Below are 14,766 nucleotides of genomic sequence, written 5' to 3'. Positions count from 1 at the left end.
ACGCAGGCTGGCGTGAGGTCTGGAACAGGACAAGGAAATTAGAATTTAGAAAAACGGACGTAGCTGGTGGAATACTTAACTATAATCCGTTAATGAAGAACGTCGGTATTGACGGTACATGTTTCACAATATCAATAGTTACTGATAATGGCGCCTTGCTAGGTCGTAGCAAATGACGTAGCTGAAGGCTATGCTAAACTATCGTCTCGCCAAATGAGAGCGTATTTTGTCAGTGAACCATCGCTAGAAAAGTTGGTTGTACAACTGTGGCGAGTGCTAGGAAGTCTCTCTAGACCTGCCGTGTGGCGGCGCTCGGTCTGCAATCACTGATAGTGGCGACACGGGGGTCTGACGTATACTAACGGACCGCGGCCGATTTAAAGGCTACCACCTAGCAAGTGTGGTGTCTGGCGGTGACACCACACGTTATTTTAGGTACGACTTGTGATAATATTATGATAGGAAACTACATATCTGTAGTTAAAGGCTTTCCATATTTAATACCTTCAGTGTAGCACTGAAGCGCCAAAGAAACTGGTGTAGGCATGCGTATTTAAATACAGAGATATGTAAACAGGCAGAATACGGCACTGCACCGAGCGAGGTGTCGCAGTGGTTACACACTGGACTCGCATTCGGGAGGACGACGGTTCCATCCCGCCTCCGGCCATCCTGATTTAGGTTTTGCGTGGTTTCCCTCAATCACTCCAGGCAAATGCCGGGATGGTTCCTCTGAAAGGGCACGGTCGACTTCCTTCCCCATCCTTCCCTAATCAGATGAGGCCGATGACCTCGCTGCCTGGTCTCCTTCCCCAGACAACCCAACCCAATACGGCACTGCGGTCGGCAGCAGCTATATAAAACAACTAGCGTCTGGCGCAGTTGTTAGATGGGTTACTGCTGCTACAATCGCAGGTTATCAAGATTTATGTGAGTTTAAACGTGGTGCTATAGTCGGCACACGAGCGATGCGACACAAAGTCTCCGGGATAGCGTACGACCATATCACGACTGTACTGTGAATATCAGGAGTCTGGTAAAACATTAAATCTCCGACATCGCTGCGGCCGGAAAAAGATCCTGCAAGAATGGGACAAACGACGACTGAAGAGAATCGTTCAACGTGACTGAAATGCAACCCTTCAACAAATTTCTGCAGACTTCAGTGCTAGGCCATCAAAAAGTGTCAGATATGGGCTTTCGGAGCCGAAGGCCCCTCTCGCGCAACCTTAATGACTGCTCGACACAAATTTACGCCTCGCCTGGGCCCGTCAACACCGACATCGGACTGTTGATGACTGGAAACATGTTGCCCGGTCGGACGAGTCTCGTTTCGAAATGTATCGAGCGGATTGACGTGTACGGGTATGGAGACAACGTCACAAATCTATGGACCCTGCATGTCAGCAGGTGACTGTTCAAGCTGCTGTGTGGCGTGTGCAGTTGGAGCGATATTTATTTATTTATTTATTGCCAAATTATAGACCTGTTACCTGAAGTTTTCAGACAGGTCGTACATCTTACAATTTTCGTTTTTCACCTTTTTACAGTTTTCTTTTCTTTTGTTTTATCTACAACATTTACAAAGAATAATACTTTTCAAAGAACAATAATTTAAGGTTGAAATGTAAATAAAATTTTGTTGTTTTTTTAAGAAGAAAAACAAAAACGATAGCAGCTGGCGACACTAAGTCTCAATGAAAATCATCGACTTTTTACGATGGTTAATGTTTCACTTTGTATGACGACAATATGTTTTCAGAAGGTTGTGGCCCACAGCTCGTACATATTTCAAGAATGCCACGTTTACCGCCAAAAGCTTCTGATAAAATTTCTGTATGAAGCATTCAGTGTCGGTCCAGAGACCATCATTAGGTTCATAATTGAATTTACATCAATCATATTAGGCGATGTAAAATCATTGGCGTCAGGCAATAAAACCTATGAAGTAGTCACTGTTACAGCTGCAACGTGACAACATTATTATTTGACGTCAAACGATTTTATGTCGCCTAATATGGTGTTGAGCCAACGGTCTTGCCACACTGATAACATCCGTTCCCGTCAGATCATCGAAGCTAAGCACTGTCGGGCTGGGCTAGCAATAGGATGGGTAACAACCCGGTCTACCGAGCGGTGTTGGCATATGGGGTGCACTCACCACTTGTGAGGCAAACTGAGGAGCTACTTGATTGATAAGTAGCGACTGCGGTCTCGTAAACTGACATACGGCCTGGAGAACGGTGTGCTGACCACATGCCTCTCCACATCTGCATCCAGTGACTGCTGCGGGTTGAGGATGACATGGCAGCCGGTCGGTACCGTTAGGCCTTCATGCCCAGTTCGGGCGAAGTTTAGTTTACTTTAGTTTTAAATGATGTTGAACATGGTTTTCTGAATAATGGTCTCTGTACCGAAACTGGTTGTTAAATAAAAGAATTTTATCAGGAGCTCTTGGCAGTTATGATGACAGTCTTGAAATATATGGCAGTAGCTCGCCCCAGATAGCCAGCTTCACGAGATTGCGTGGTCCAGAAGATGATGGTATTATCGGAACTACACGTCAAAAAGTCGTGTTGCTGCTTCTCGGTGGCCCTCTCCTGTTTTGAAGTACTTAGAAGCTGCGGGGCACCATCTGCGCACAGTGTATCGGAGGGTCAGATTAGTGGTGAGACAGAAGGACGGGCTCAGGCGGTGAGTGGCAGCGGGTGTTTTGCGTTGCAGGCGAGCTGAGCGACGCGGGTGAGATGGCGGGCCCGCATCCGGGCTCGGAGTCTCCGCACGCGCTCAACTACTCTGCGCTGGGCGCCGCCGGGGTGCCCACCGCGGAGGGAGTCTCCTCCACAGAGACGCTGCTGCGGAACATCCAGGGCCTGCTCAAGGTCGCCGCCGACAACGCGCGCCAGCAGGAGCGGCAGATCAACTACGAGAAGAGTGAGTACCCCGCCACACTAACCACTACTGCCTACAAGGCGAAACAATGTTGAGCAGTAAACGTACTACATATAATTCACTTTAGGCATGGCTACTTCTGAACCTGCATAACGTCCTTACTGTGGACGCTGGGTTTGAGAGGCAACCTTCTTGGTGTACTGCCGCGTCATCTCATAAAATATACTGACGGAAAAAAAATCGCAACACCAAAAAATGATTAACGTAAAATAAGGAAACTTCGGAAATACATTTGCCTAGGTAACATCGACAACGATCGGGAGAGTAGTATACTGACCACATGCACCCCTGTACCGCATTCAATGGCGGTATTGGCAGAGGATGTCACGGCGGTCGGTCGGGAAAACTGGCCCGTCTAGCTTCAGAATGTGGAAGTTTGCTGACTTTTATTTTATAAGATGACGCGACAGTAAACGCTAAATGATATGAATGAGGGTTCCCTTGGAAGTAATTTCAGTAGTTTAGCAAAAAATAAACGCCATCTTCTTGGTGTACATCAGGAGTGTCCAACCTGCGGCCCAAAGCAAGTATCAATTCGATCCAAGAAGTGAGCATCCGTCACACGACTGGTAGGGAAAAAAAATCCATAAAATTGCGTTTACGTAAAGTGACCGTACACTGTAACACAGTCCTAAAGACAGGTTGAAATACGCTGCTATACTTTTCGTTCTGATTCAAGAATGGGAAAATCGATTTCAGAATTTTCGAAATAACAGTCAAATCTTTTATAGTTATTAGACAACTTCCACAAGCAACAGAGATACGCTGCCAGAAGATTTTCAAATGGAATGCACAGAGTTGCTGCCTGACATCCAGCTATAGGAAAAATTTGATCATGTATCTTTGTTGGACTTACGAAAAACCATAGCTGCCCAGAGACAAATACCCCTCGTTGCACAGTCATGCGTTAATGTCATCTTTGTTCGGAAGCAGGTATGTTTTTGAAACAGTTGTCTTCAAGAGCAAAGAACACGGTGTGTAAAAATACAGCCAATATATCAGATGAACACCTTGAGAACACCCTGAGAACTGCAACTTCTACGATCGAATCTGATGTTGATACATTATTTTCCAAAATTCAAAATGAAACATCACATCAATTCTATTATTTTTAATTGCATATAAAATTATTAATGACATCTCAGTAGTTTCTTAAATGTGTTAAGTGTATACCTCCGGCCTTGCCTTTCATTTTTTCGGCGATTCTTGACAATGTTAAGAATTAGTATATTACGTGCAGACCAAAAATACTCATGTTCTTCCAGTGTGGCCCAGGTAGCTAGAAGACTGGACACCCTTGTCTAGATTTAACGCTTTATTTATAATGTTGCTCCAAAGCAACACTGATATCCATTAGCGATTACTTCTAAAACATTCTAACTTCTCACAGTCACCCAGTAGCTACGCTCAGTCGGTAGTGTCTATTGCTGTTGTGTTTGTTACCATGTAGCACATACTACGAAGTGTTGCGCTGGAGCTTTGACTGCCTGATGGCAAGTACCTTTTCCCTTTAGTTTTATCATGAATGTGCTTTATAAAACAATTACAGGGATCTTTGTAATGATTTACGTAGCAAAAAAGTAATATTGTACTCTCTGGAAAGACTTGCTTGTGAATAACTTTCAATATAAATGTATGCATCATTTAAATTAAATTACCAGAAGTTATCTGTGAAATGCTTACAGACACATTCTCAAAAGTGAAGTTCATAGGCGAAATTACTAATCACTTTAAAATAAATACAGGTGCCTAGTGGCTTATCTCCAGTCCCCTCCAACAGTGTGTTGTAAATAATAGTAAAAATTTAGAAAGAAAAATTGAATGTCGAGTATTACAGATACTCTTGGGACGAAAGAAACATCATGTTATAGTAAACTGGGTGGCATTTCAAGACGATTTTGCCTGACTATCTGAAATTGCAACTGATGCAGAAATGCAAGCAAATCCCTTGGACCATATAGGAAGTACAGCTAGCTAAATAAGCTCTGGAGAGAAAACCAAATTTATCGCTGACATGGAAGAACTGCACCACAGATTTTTTATAGACAGGCATAGGTCAAACAGTCAAGTATTTAAGAGAAATAATCAAAGAGAATGGGTTAGAAAAGACTGACAGATATGAAAGAATATGCTAGATGGAAAAGTTGTACATATTTCGTATTTCGAAGTCACTCTTTTGGACATGGTATATTTTTCAAATCAATGTACATATGCAACTTATAATGCCAAGTACCCAAGGAGAAAACAGTTTACCTAAACATGTCCGTTATCATAATATGGGCTATTGCGGTACTCATCCTTTCACCTCCATAGAAGCAGCAGGAATCGTCAATAAAAAGTGCTGGACGCAGTAAGCAGTTTCATAGCTAATACGGGGTAGTACCTGTAAAAGTGCAACAGAATTTATGGTCATAGTGAAGCGGCGAACTGCTTTAGTTCTCCTGAAAAAGGAACAAAAAGCTTAAACGGTACAATTAGTGGCAGGAAAATCTTACAGACTGAGAAGCCACAGGCACGGCGCATGAGAAGCCTCAAGTGAAACTCTTTATGAGCTCTTCGTGGTACCAATAATCACACTTGTTTGCAGGCAGAAAGTGCTCTTTAGAAAAAACCCACGAGGAATGTAGCGAGTACGAAATGGCTTTCAAGAGAACTGCGGGGCATTGTAGGAGCGTAAATGCTAATATACGACTGCATTCAAGTATAGCAATTTAGAAAGCTGGCTTTGAAGCAAAAGGCATTTAAAAAATCTATGGAGAATCGCACTCAATTACTGCATGATGTGGGTAGCAGCGAAGTAGAGTCTATCTCGTACTCGCGGCATTAAATTGTGATTACATTCTGTAGCGTTTTACCGGACGAAGTAAATACGTCGATCCAAGTTTTTGTAAAAATTTTCTAAATTTCGAAAACCTTTAGGGTGTTATTTTCTAAGAAAGTCAGTGATCGGGGCAATGGTGAAGTGTTACTCGTACAGATACGTCTCGATCACATAAATTATACTTTTTACAATTGCCGTTTCGACCATTGCTGTCTTTAGATCATAAAAATATTCAGATGTAAGTGTCAACGTCAAAATCAATATATCTAGGTACATAGTAAGTGCTACTGCAAATGGCGGTGGTTTCGGATCAGTGGAACGCACATTACATGCGGTCTGGTTCGGAGCTGTCCCTGTAGTAACCTAACCGATTTGTAACAGTTCGTTGTGTCACTGTGGTGCCAGCTGCCGCTCAAATTGCTGCTGTAAATGCAGTACGATGCACCAGAACCATAAACCGAACGCGATGGTCTTCCCTCTCGGCAGTGCCAAATGGCCGTCCGCATTCAAGTCGTCTTGCGACCATACATTTTCGTGGCTACCGCTGCCAGCAATCATTTACAGTGGCTACATTCCTGCCAAGTCTTTCGACAATATCGCTGAAGAAACATCAAGCATCCAGTAGCGCTATTACACGCCCTCGTTCAAACTCAGTGAGGTACTAAAAATGGCATCTTTGTCCCTTAAAAGAGTTCTTAACTAACATCAGCTCATCACGTCCAATCTCATAGGCAGCTAACGCTCACGAGCGTTACATTGTGGGTTTAAAGCAAACCTGATTAGCATCTTCATAGTGGCGTTTCTAGCACCATTCCAATACGAATGGCGTCAAATCTGAATAGAAACCATCTTTCAGATATAGAAACACTTCTACCAACTTCCGTTCATGTTGCAAAACGCTCTTTTGGTGTGTTTACATGAGTAATTGCTATTAACTGCAGTTGAATTTCCATCCCATGTCCTTAATAGCTCTTAGCTCTGTCCTCGGAATATCCTAGAAATTAGTCATAGATTTGCCTCTCCGACAAGGATTACTACCACCTAGTGTAAAGAACAACAAAAACGGACGCTCAAAGGAATCACTTTGAGAGAGAGGTGTATTCAGGAATATGGTTCAAATGGCTCTGAGCACTATGGGACTCAACATCTGAGGACATCAGTCCCCTAGAACTTAGAACTACTTAAACCTAACTAAACTAAGGACATCACACACATCCATGCCCGAGGCAGATTCGAACCTGCGGCCGTAGCGGTCACGCGGTTCCAAACTGAAGCGCCTAGAACCTCACGGCCACACCGGCCGGCCATGAATATGGAATGACAGAAAACATCCGGTTTGTAGCGCATAGAACTCGATTAATCAACGTGAAAAACTTGTAGGCTAAACTTTGATGGCGTAGAATGTACCACATACAGATGATAAACTACCTAGCTTTCCATTAGTGTACCTCTGTCGGAGTACGTGGCATTCCCCACAGTTTAAATATGGCTCCACCGCGATGGAATTAACGCCCGTTATTTTGTGATGAATAGTGCATATGTTGCGGCCGTGATGCTAACTACATTTGAACACTTGTTATATACAGGTCACCGATGACGCTGATATACGACGTAGGTTGGGGAAAAAAGGAAGTGCCTGTTCCGATGTACAGCGAATAATTGCCGTGCGAGCGGTATGCTGTTGGGGGGTTGGTTTCCATTTTGAACAGAGTTTAAGCACTGTCAATTAACGCAGCCTTTTATTGGAATCAAAACAACTGTGCTATTCGCAGTTATTCCAGGAATTGCCATCCATTATCGGTTCAGCTTACCGGTTGTTTGCGAACACTTAACCTGCGCATTCCTGTCTAAGGCTAATGACTTCAATTTCCCGTACAAATTAATCCAGCTTCTATGTTATTGCACGTTCCACGAAATAAAGTCGCACTATTTCTTTTCCCTATCTCGCGTCAATTTGTTCTCTTCTAAAACTCAAATTAATCAGGACCAGTTACACTTTTGTATTACATTTGCATGGGTGTTTCGGAGATTGATTATTCTTCTTTAGACGCACTGTTTAATTCTTGCATTATGTAATACAAGTTGTTCAGTTTAATACTTTCGAATGAAATTGCTAAGACCAGCAGGAAGGGAGACTGCGAGAAAAAGATTCATCATATTCAAATTATTGTGTCCGTCTTCAGAATACTAAAACATTGCACTACTTCAGTTTCGCTACGTGTTAGAGCACGTTTGCTAATGATGAGGAAGTGCTTCGTACTATATATAAGATTAACTGAAGCTTGTTGATAATATTCATTTGTGTTTCACAGTAAGAGTATTGTACGTCTTTGCGTGTTATACAAATGGCTCTGAGCACTATGGGACTCAACTGCTGTGGTCATCAGTCCCCTAGAACTTAGAACTACTTAAACCTAACCAACCTAAGGACATCACACATACCCATGCCCGAGGCAGGATTCGAACCTGCGACCGTAGCAGCAGCGCGGCTCCGGACTGGAGCGCCTAGAACCGCACGGCCACCGCGGCCGCGTGTTATACATACCGTATGGTTAGTAAGTAGTTCTATACTGATTTCCGGATAACACTTGTTTCTCTACATCATGTCTTTCATTATGGTGCTTGGATTATTCCGTACGGGACAGCTTATACGTGTTTTTACTCTCAGTAGCTTCTCTTCGGGTTACCGTGAGGAATCTGATATTGCCTACTTGATCGTGCAGTCTATCTTCTAATGCTCGGACACCTGTGAATGAATGCAAATAAGCGCCAATAAATAACTATTCATCTGCCACTCAATCAACTTAATACGCGCCATATATCAGCGACGACCCCAGGGTATCATTTAACACCACCTGCACCATAGATGGGCGGTTATTGATCCGACCGTCTTGGGTTGCGGCAGACAAGAAGAAAGAAAAACAAGAACAACTCGTGTTATTGCATCCCTCCGTATTCAACCACTGTCCGACGACAAGGACCGAGAGAGATAAATTAGTGATTTGTTTCACTGATCATTTTCACAGGCTAAGTAGTTACAATCTGAATACACCAGCCGACGGACATACGTAACACATATCCTCTGTGGCTCTGAGATGCTTCTGTATTAGTGCGCTGTGTGTAAAATTAGTGAAGGTGAGGCAGAGGGATACATACAGAACGAGGAATGGGTATTTCTGTGGTTTTTGTGGTATATGACGTGGCTGAGTTGAAACGGGCTCTAGACTCCCAATGTACTATATACTACCCATCTGATGAACGGACGTGTTCTCTGCCCGTTTTACTGTGTCTGAATCCATCTTAAAGAAACCACACGCACACACAAAACCAAGGATGAAAATCATGTGTGAGCCAGGCCAAACAAATCAGCATCTGCATCTGCATGTATGTTTGGCATACGTGGCACAGGTCGTCACATGAAACATATAAATCATTTAGTTTGTAATTCCATTCTACGACTGAATCACCAACAATATCATTGTGATACATGAGCGATATGTGTCACAGTTCGAACTGTATCATGATGTCAAGGTAAAGGACAAATCGACGTCTCTTCCATAATGTAAACCTTGTGAGTTCGTTTAACACCGTGAGACAGTTTTAACAGTATCGGGTCTAACCGCTGTTTCAAAGGCTTTCCGTCAAACGTCTACCAGTGACAGTGCAGTTAATGGGGAACAACTATTGCTAGAGACAAAATGTCCGCTGAAGCTTCCAGGAAATGTTAAGCGTCTTTTATAATGGATATTGTCCCTGAGAGCAGCAGGGTGCAGGCGCTCTGCGGCGTACGTGATCTACGTATGTTGCTTACAATCCAGTCATCCGCTCCGCGAGAAAGAAGGCAGGCCGAGATTTTCAAATAGCTTTCTCCGCTTAGTGGCACTCATTCTTAAACTTTTCGAGTTGAAACTCACTCTGTCGATTTACTGGTGTAGGTAGAGTATACATGCAGTACACATGGTTAGTAGGACCTGCTAGTTCGGTGTAATCTCGTCGTCCTAGGGACGGCAAAGCAATAAAAAGACACATCAGCGAACGAAAGTTGTTCCCCATGACGTGGTATATCACCCCAAGACGTTTGAGGCACAGAAATTGAAACATCCTGTTGTATACTATAATTCTGACCTTACTAGGATCGTACAGCCTCGAAAAATATTCATGAGACAGAGTCAAGATTTTCACGTAAACTTTATTGCTGATACACGATACTCTTCCCACAGATACCAATGAACCACCATTTACCATATTCTACATTTGCTCTACATTTTCGTTCCACTAAGTATAATTTACGACGTTCATCGTAAACTCTGTCGGAATAATTGACCACATGGTTTTTTTTTTTTACTGTATGTGACTCAAGGGATATGAGAAGCTCTTTGTATAACCCTCTCTGGTACGTAATTGAGATTCTATAAAGAGTCATAGTAAGTATTTTTCGTTCGATTTGGCCCGCAGCGTACAACGCGTTATAATATGATATTTCGGAAAGGAAAGGCCCACACTAACTGCAGAAAGTCTAATATTCTTTATTACAACAACTGTTTCGGATTTATTGCCATTCTCAAATAACCTACGAATGCGACATTGGTGAAATTATTTACATGCGTGGTAGTTGTCCATGCGAATAATTGTACGCTGGAATAGTACATTGGTACTTGTTCCTAGTTTGATTTGATGTTCAAGTTACATCTAAACAGCGACTGTCTGATTCTCAGAGATTACGTGAAATTAGTAGTTATAGACGTATGGAATACGTTTTATCACTTGTTTTATAGTTAGTTTCCTATAAAGCACGATTTGACATTTATTTGACAGTTCGTTTACTCTGATGCTATATGTTTACAAAGTATTTTTAGCTAAGCAACGGTAGTATTTCACTGACTCGATTTTGCTGAAAAACTTATTTTTGGTTTGAGTAGGTTTTGTTCTACACGTGTACTATATATTTTCATGATGCAATATGTCAATAAAGTTTTCCAGATAATACTTACGTTTAACGTCTGTATCTCCGTTTAGTATTTCGTGTGGATAGTCTACTGTGAAATATAGCATTATCTTTGCTTAGCCAACTATACTGTGTAAACATACAGCATCAGAATAAACGAACTGTAAAATAAATGTCAAATCGTACTTTACTGTAAACTAACTACCAAATAAATGACAAAACGTATTCCATACATTTATAATTACTGCATGCCACGTAATCTCTACGAGTTCGATAATAACAGATTAAAACGGACGTCAAATCGAACTAGACGTGAGTACCATTGTGCTATTCCATTGTACAATTATTCACGTGCACAGTCGCCATACATATAAATAATTTCACCAACGTTATATTCGCAGGTTACTTGAAAATGGCAGCAAAGGCGAAACAGCTGTCGTAGTAAAGAATATTAAACTTATTGCAGTTAGTCTGGTCCATTCCTTTTCGAAATCACTGTAAAATTTGCTGATTAATTGCATTTCCGAGTTAAACATTTTTCTTTGATGAACAAGACCAATCTGATATTGTCTCATAAGAAATTTGTGGATACTGGCAGTAACAGAGGTCCTAGTACACATACCCGAGGTGCCAACTGACTAATATCATTCGTAAAGCACGTAGTCTCGCAGATGTACCACTGACCCTAGTTATTCACTAGTGTCTACGTTAAAAAAGTGCGCCGTTTCATCGCAGTGTTCTGTTTCCCTCAGCGACTGATTAACAAAGCTTTGCTATGTCAGTCGTACCCTTTCCTCCTCTGGTTTTCGTCCTGCCGCAGGTGGCCCTAGAGCAAATAGCGATTCGGCAGCGCGCCGTGAGAACCCGCGGCAGGCAAATTACTTGCGCTCGCGCAATAAGCACACTGCGCAGCCCGACTTAGTGCAGCTGTTTTTCTTCCGATAGCGGAGAGATATCACGGCAAACGGCCGCTGATAAGTGCCGGTCGGACGTAATAAAGTTCCGTCAGCCACCCGTTTCACATGAAACACAGTAAATTTTCCTTTACAAACAATGTGATTTTAATATACCTGCCAAATAGCTTCTATATCTTTTATCTCTCACGTTCGTAATACACGGCGCGTGGTTATGTTTCTCCGAGCGGACGGAATAACGCGCGGTGAGGCCGGCCTAGGATAAACGGTAAGGAACGCCCATTCACTGTAGACGTCCGCTTGTAATTAGCTGTCCATTTGCTGTGCCGGAGATCTCGCCGCCAGATGCCGCCTCCATGTCTCCACTACAAATGACTATCCGGCTCTAAATCTGACAGTTCGTTTCGCACCGTAAATAAGCACAACAGTTGTTTTCTTTTTTACTCATTATTTGTATTACAACTGAGCCTCTGTGAATCATTTGTTAGCAGCTAGTATCACTTTCTATGTTTAAGTTTTCTACTCTTGCCGTTTCTGACGCTATGCTAGTCTTTCACATTACTACGCGTCCTCATTCGTTGCCACAGTAACATATCTCTAGAACCAATCCGACATTCTTCTGCCTAGAAAGCCTTGTCTAATGTCGTTCCGTTTCTACCATGTGCAGCGTATCAAATCCTACTGCAGCTAACCCACATCACAAGCGAAACCATATTCTTTCCCATTACCCCAACGATCGACAGAGCTTGCTAAGTTAACTCCCCACCCCCCAACCCGTTTCCATATTCTCTACTTTTGTCACAATCCACAAAAATGTCTGTCTGGTGCTGGTCGGACAACATCCTCCAAGTGTCATTCATAAGCATCAACGTCAACATCCAGCGTAATAAGTTTTACATCTCAGACTTTATAGTCATAAATCTATTAAGAGGCAGTTCTATTTTCCACTTCCACATCTTCATCTACATACATATTCCGCAGGCCAAGATACAGTGGATAGCGAATGGTACCACGTACCACAACTAGTCAGTTACTTTTCTTCCACTCGCAGATACAGCGAGGGAAAAATGACTGTCTTCATGACTCCTTATGAGCCCTTATTTTTAGTTTTAGTTATGTCATGTTCCGTAGATCATTTCCCGATTATTTTATCGATATAATGTGGAACAATTCAGATTACAAGATATATATACACACATGAATAGTGCTAATATTAATATTACTGAAATTTGTAGTTCTACACATGCAACTACATTTAGAGGTACATTTTTTTTACCATTTCCGAAACAGAAACTCGTTCATGGAGTAGAAGGAGTTGTCCAAAAGAAATGATTTTAAGCTAGATTGAAAACTTTATTTCCTTCCTGTCAGACACTTTATGTTGTTGGGCAAATGATCAAAGATTTTTGTTGCTGAATAATGAACTCCTTTTTGAGCAACTGACAGCTTAAATAACGGATAGGAAGGGTCATTTTTCCATCTTGTGTTGTACGTATGAACATCACTGTTCTTCGCGAATTGAGATGGATTATTTGTAACGAATTTCATTAGTGAATATATGTACTCTGATGCTGCAGTTAAAATACCTAACTCCTTGAAAAGGTGCCTACATGACGTCCTTGGGTGAACACCACTAATTATTCTCACTGCCCTCTTTTGTGAAATCAATACTTTATGTCTAAGTGGTGAGTTACCCCTGAACAGAACGCAGCGGGTTTCTCATTCAGAAATCATGTTTGCCCATTAGTTGATTGTGAGAAGATCATGTTATGCGTGCGTAATACCACCAAGCACACCAGAAAGTGTCGGAATTCGCATGTTACTTCACGAAATAAGCTTGTTTGCCGCAAGACAAGTGTCGAAACGGGTAGTGAGATGACGTCTGGACTCCGAACCTGACTATGAGCACAGGGATCATTGTAGCGGCTCATCTTGACACAACACCAGAGCGAGGCGTGTCTACACACTGCTGTGTCCAACGACAGCAACGTACACGCGAGTGGTACTACTTCGTCTTTCCAGACGAGCTCTGGTTTTGCATACAACATCACGATGGCCGCATCCAAGCGTGGACGCTCAGAAGATCATCGTCATATGGGCCTAGCACTCATTGTGATGTTATTGGGTGCTACTGGCTACAAATCACGATCATATTTGGATCGAACAGCAGGTAATTCGTTCAGCAACCGTTACATTTCAGACGTGTTAAGGTTGGTGACCGTGCCCTGTCTTCGGGGTCTCCATAACGTTAACGTTCAACAAGATAACGCTCTCCTCACTTACCTAGATACGGATGGTGGTGAACCAGGACCTGGTGTGATGCTATTGGGTGCCACTGGGTACAAATCAAGATCGCCTTTGGACCGTACAACTGGTTAATCGATCAGCAGCCGTTACATTTCTGGTGTTAAAGTTGGTGACCGTGCACTGTCTTTGGGGCATCCGTGACATTAATTTTACAACAAGACAACGCTGTCCCGTCCTACCTAGAAACAGATATTGTTCGACCAACACCCGGCGTGATGCTATTGGGTACCACTGTGTACAAATCAAGATCGTCTTTGGCCCGTACTACTGGTTATTCAGTCAGCAGCCGTTACATTTCTGGTGTCAAAGTTGGTGACCGTGCACTGTCTTTAGGGCATCCGTGACATCATTTTTCAACCAGACAATGCTGTCCTGTTCAACATAGAAACAGATATTGTTCGACCAACACCCGGTGTGATGATACTGAGTGTCGCTGGGTACGAATAACGATCACTTTTGGCTCGGACAGCTGGTAATTTGGTCAGCAGCCGCCAAAAAATGGTTCAAATGGTTCTGAGCACTGTGGGACTTAACATCTGAGGTCATCAATCTCCTAGACTTAGAACTACTTAAACTTAACAAACCCAAGGACATCACACACATCCATGCCCGAGGCAGGATTCGAACCTGCGACCGTAGCGGTCGCGCGGTTCCAGACTGTAGCGCCTAGAACCGCTCGGCCACTTCGGCTGGCAGCAGCCGCTACATTTCTGATATGTTAAGGCTGGTGACCGTGCCCTAGTTTCGGGATGTCAGTGTCGTTAACTTTCAACAAGATAACACAAGACTACGTAATGCTCATTGCTGTCCTGACCTACCCACGTGTA

The 14,766-nt window shown here is 42.8% G+C and overlaps 1 protein-coding gene across 1 annotated transcript in view; it reads left to right on the top strand.

Annotated features, from left to right (window-relative positions):
* LOC124619836 (dachshund homolog 1) overlaps positions 1–14,766 on the top strand; it is a 983,755-nt gene that overhangs the window by 655,088 nt on the left and 313,901 nt on the right. Inside the window, exon 8 of the mRNA XM_047146444.1 lies at positions 2,725–2,934. Coding sequence (XP_047002400.1) covers positions 2,725–2,934 — 210 coding nt within the window. The remainder of the gene's footprint in view (positions 1–2,724; positions 2,935–14,766) is intronic.

This window comes from Schistocerca americana, chromosome 6 (genome assembly GCF_021461395.2).
Source record: "Schistocerca americana isolate TAMUIC-IGC-003095 chromosome 6, iqSchAmer2.1, whole genome shotgun sequence".
Lineage (NCBI taxonomy): Eukaryota > Metazoa > Arthropoda > Insecta > Orthoptera > Acrididae > Schistocerca > Schistocerca americana.
This window is presented reverse-complemented; position numbering and strand designations above follow the sequence as displayed.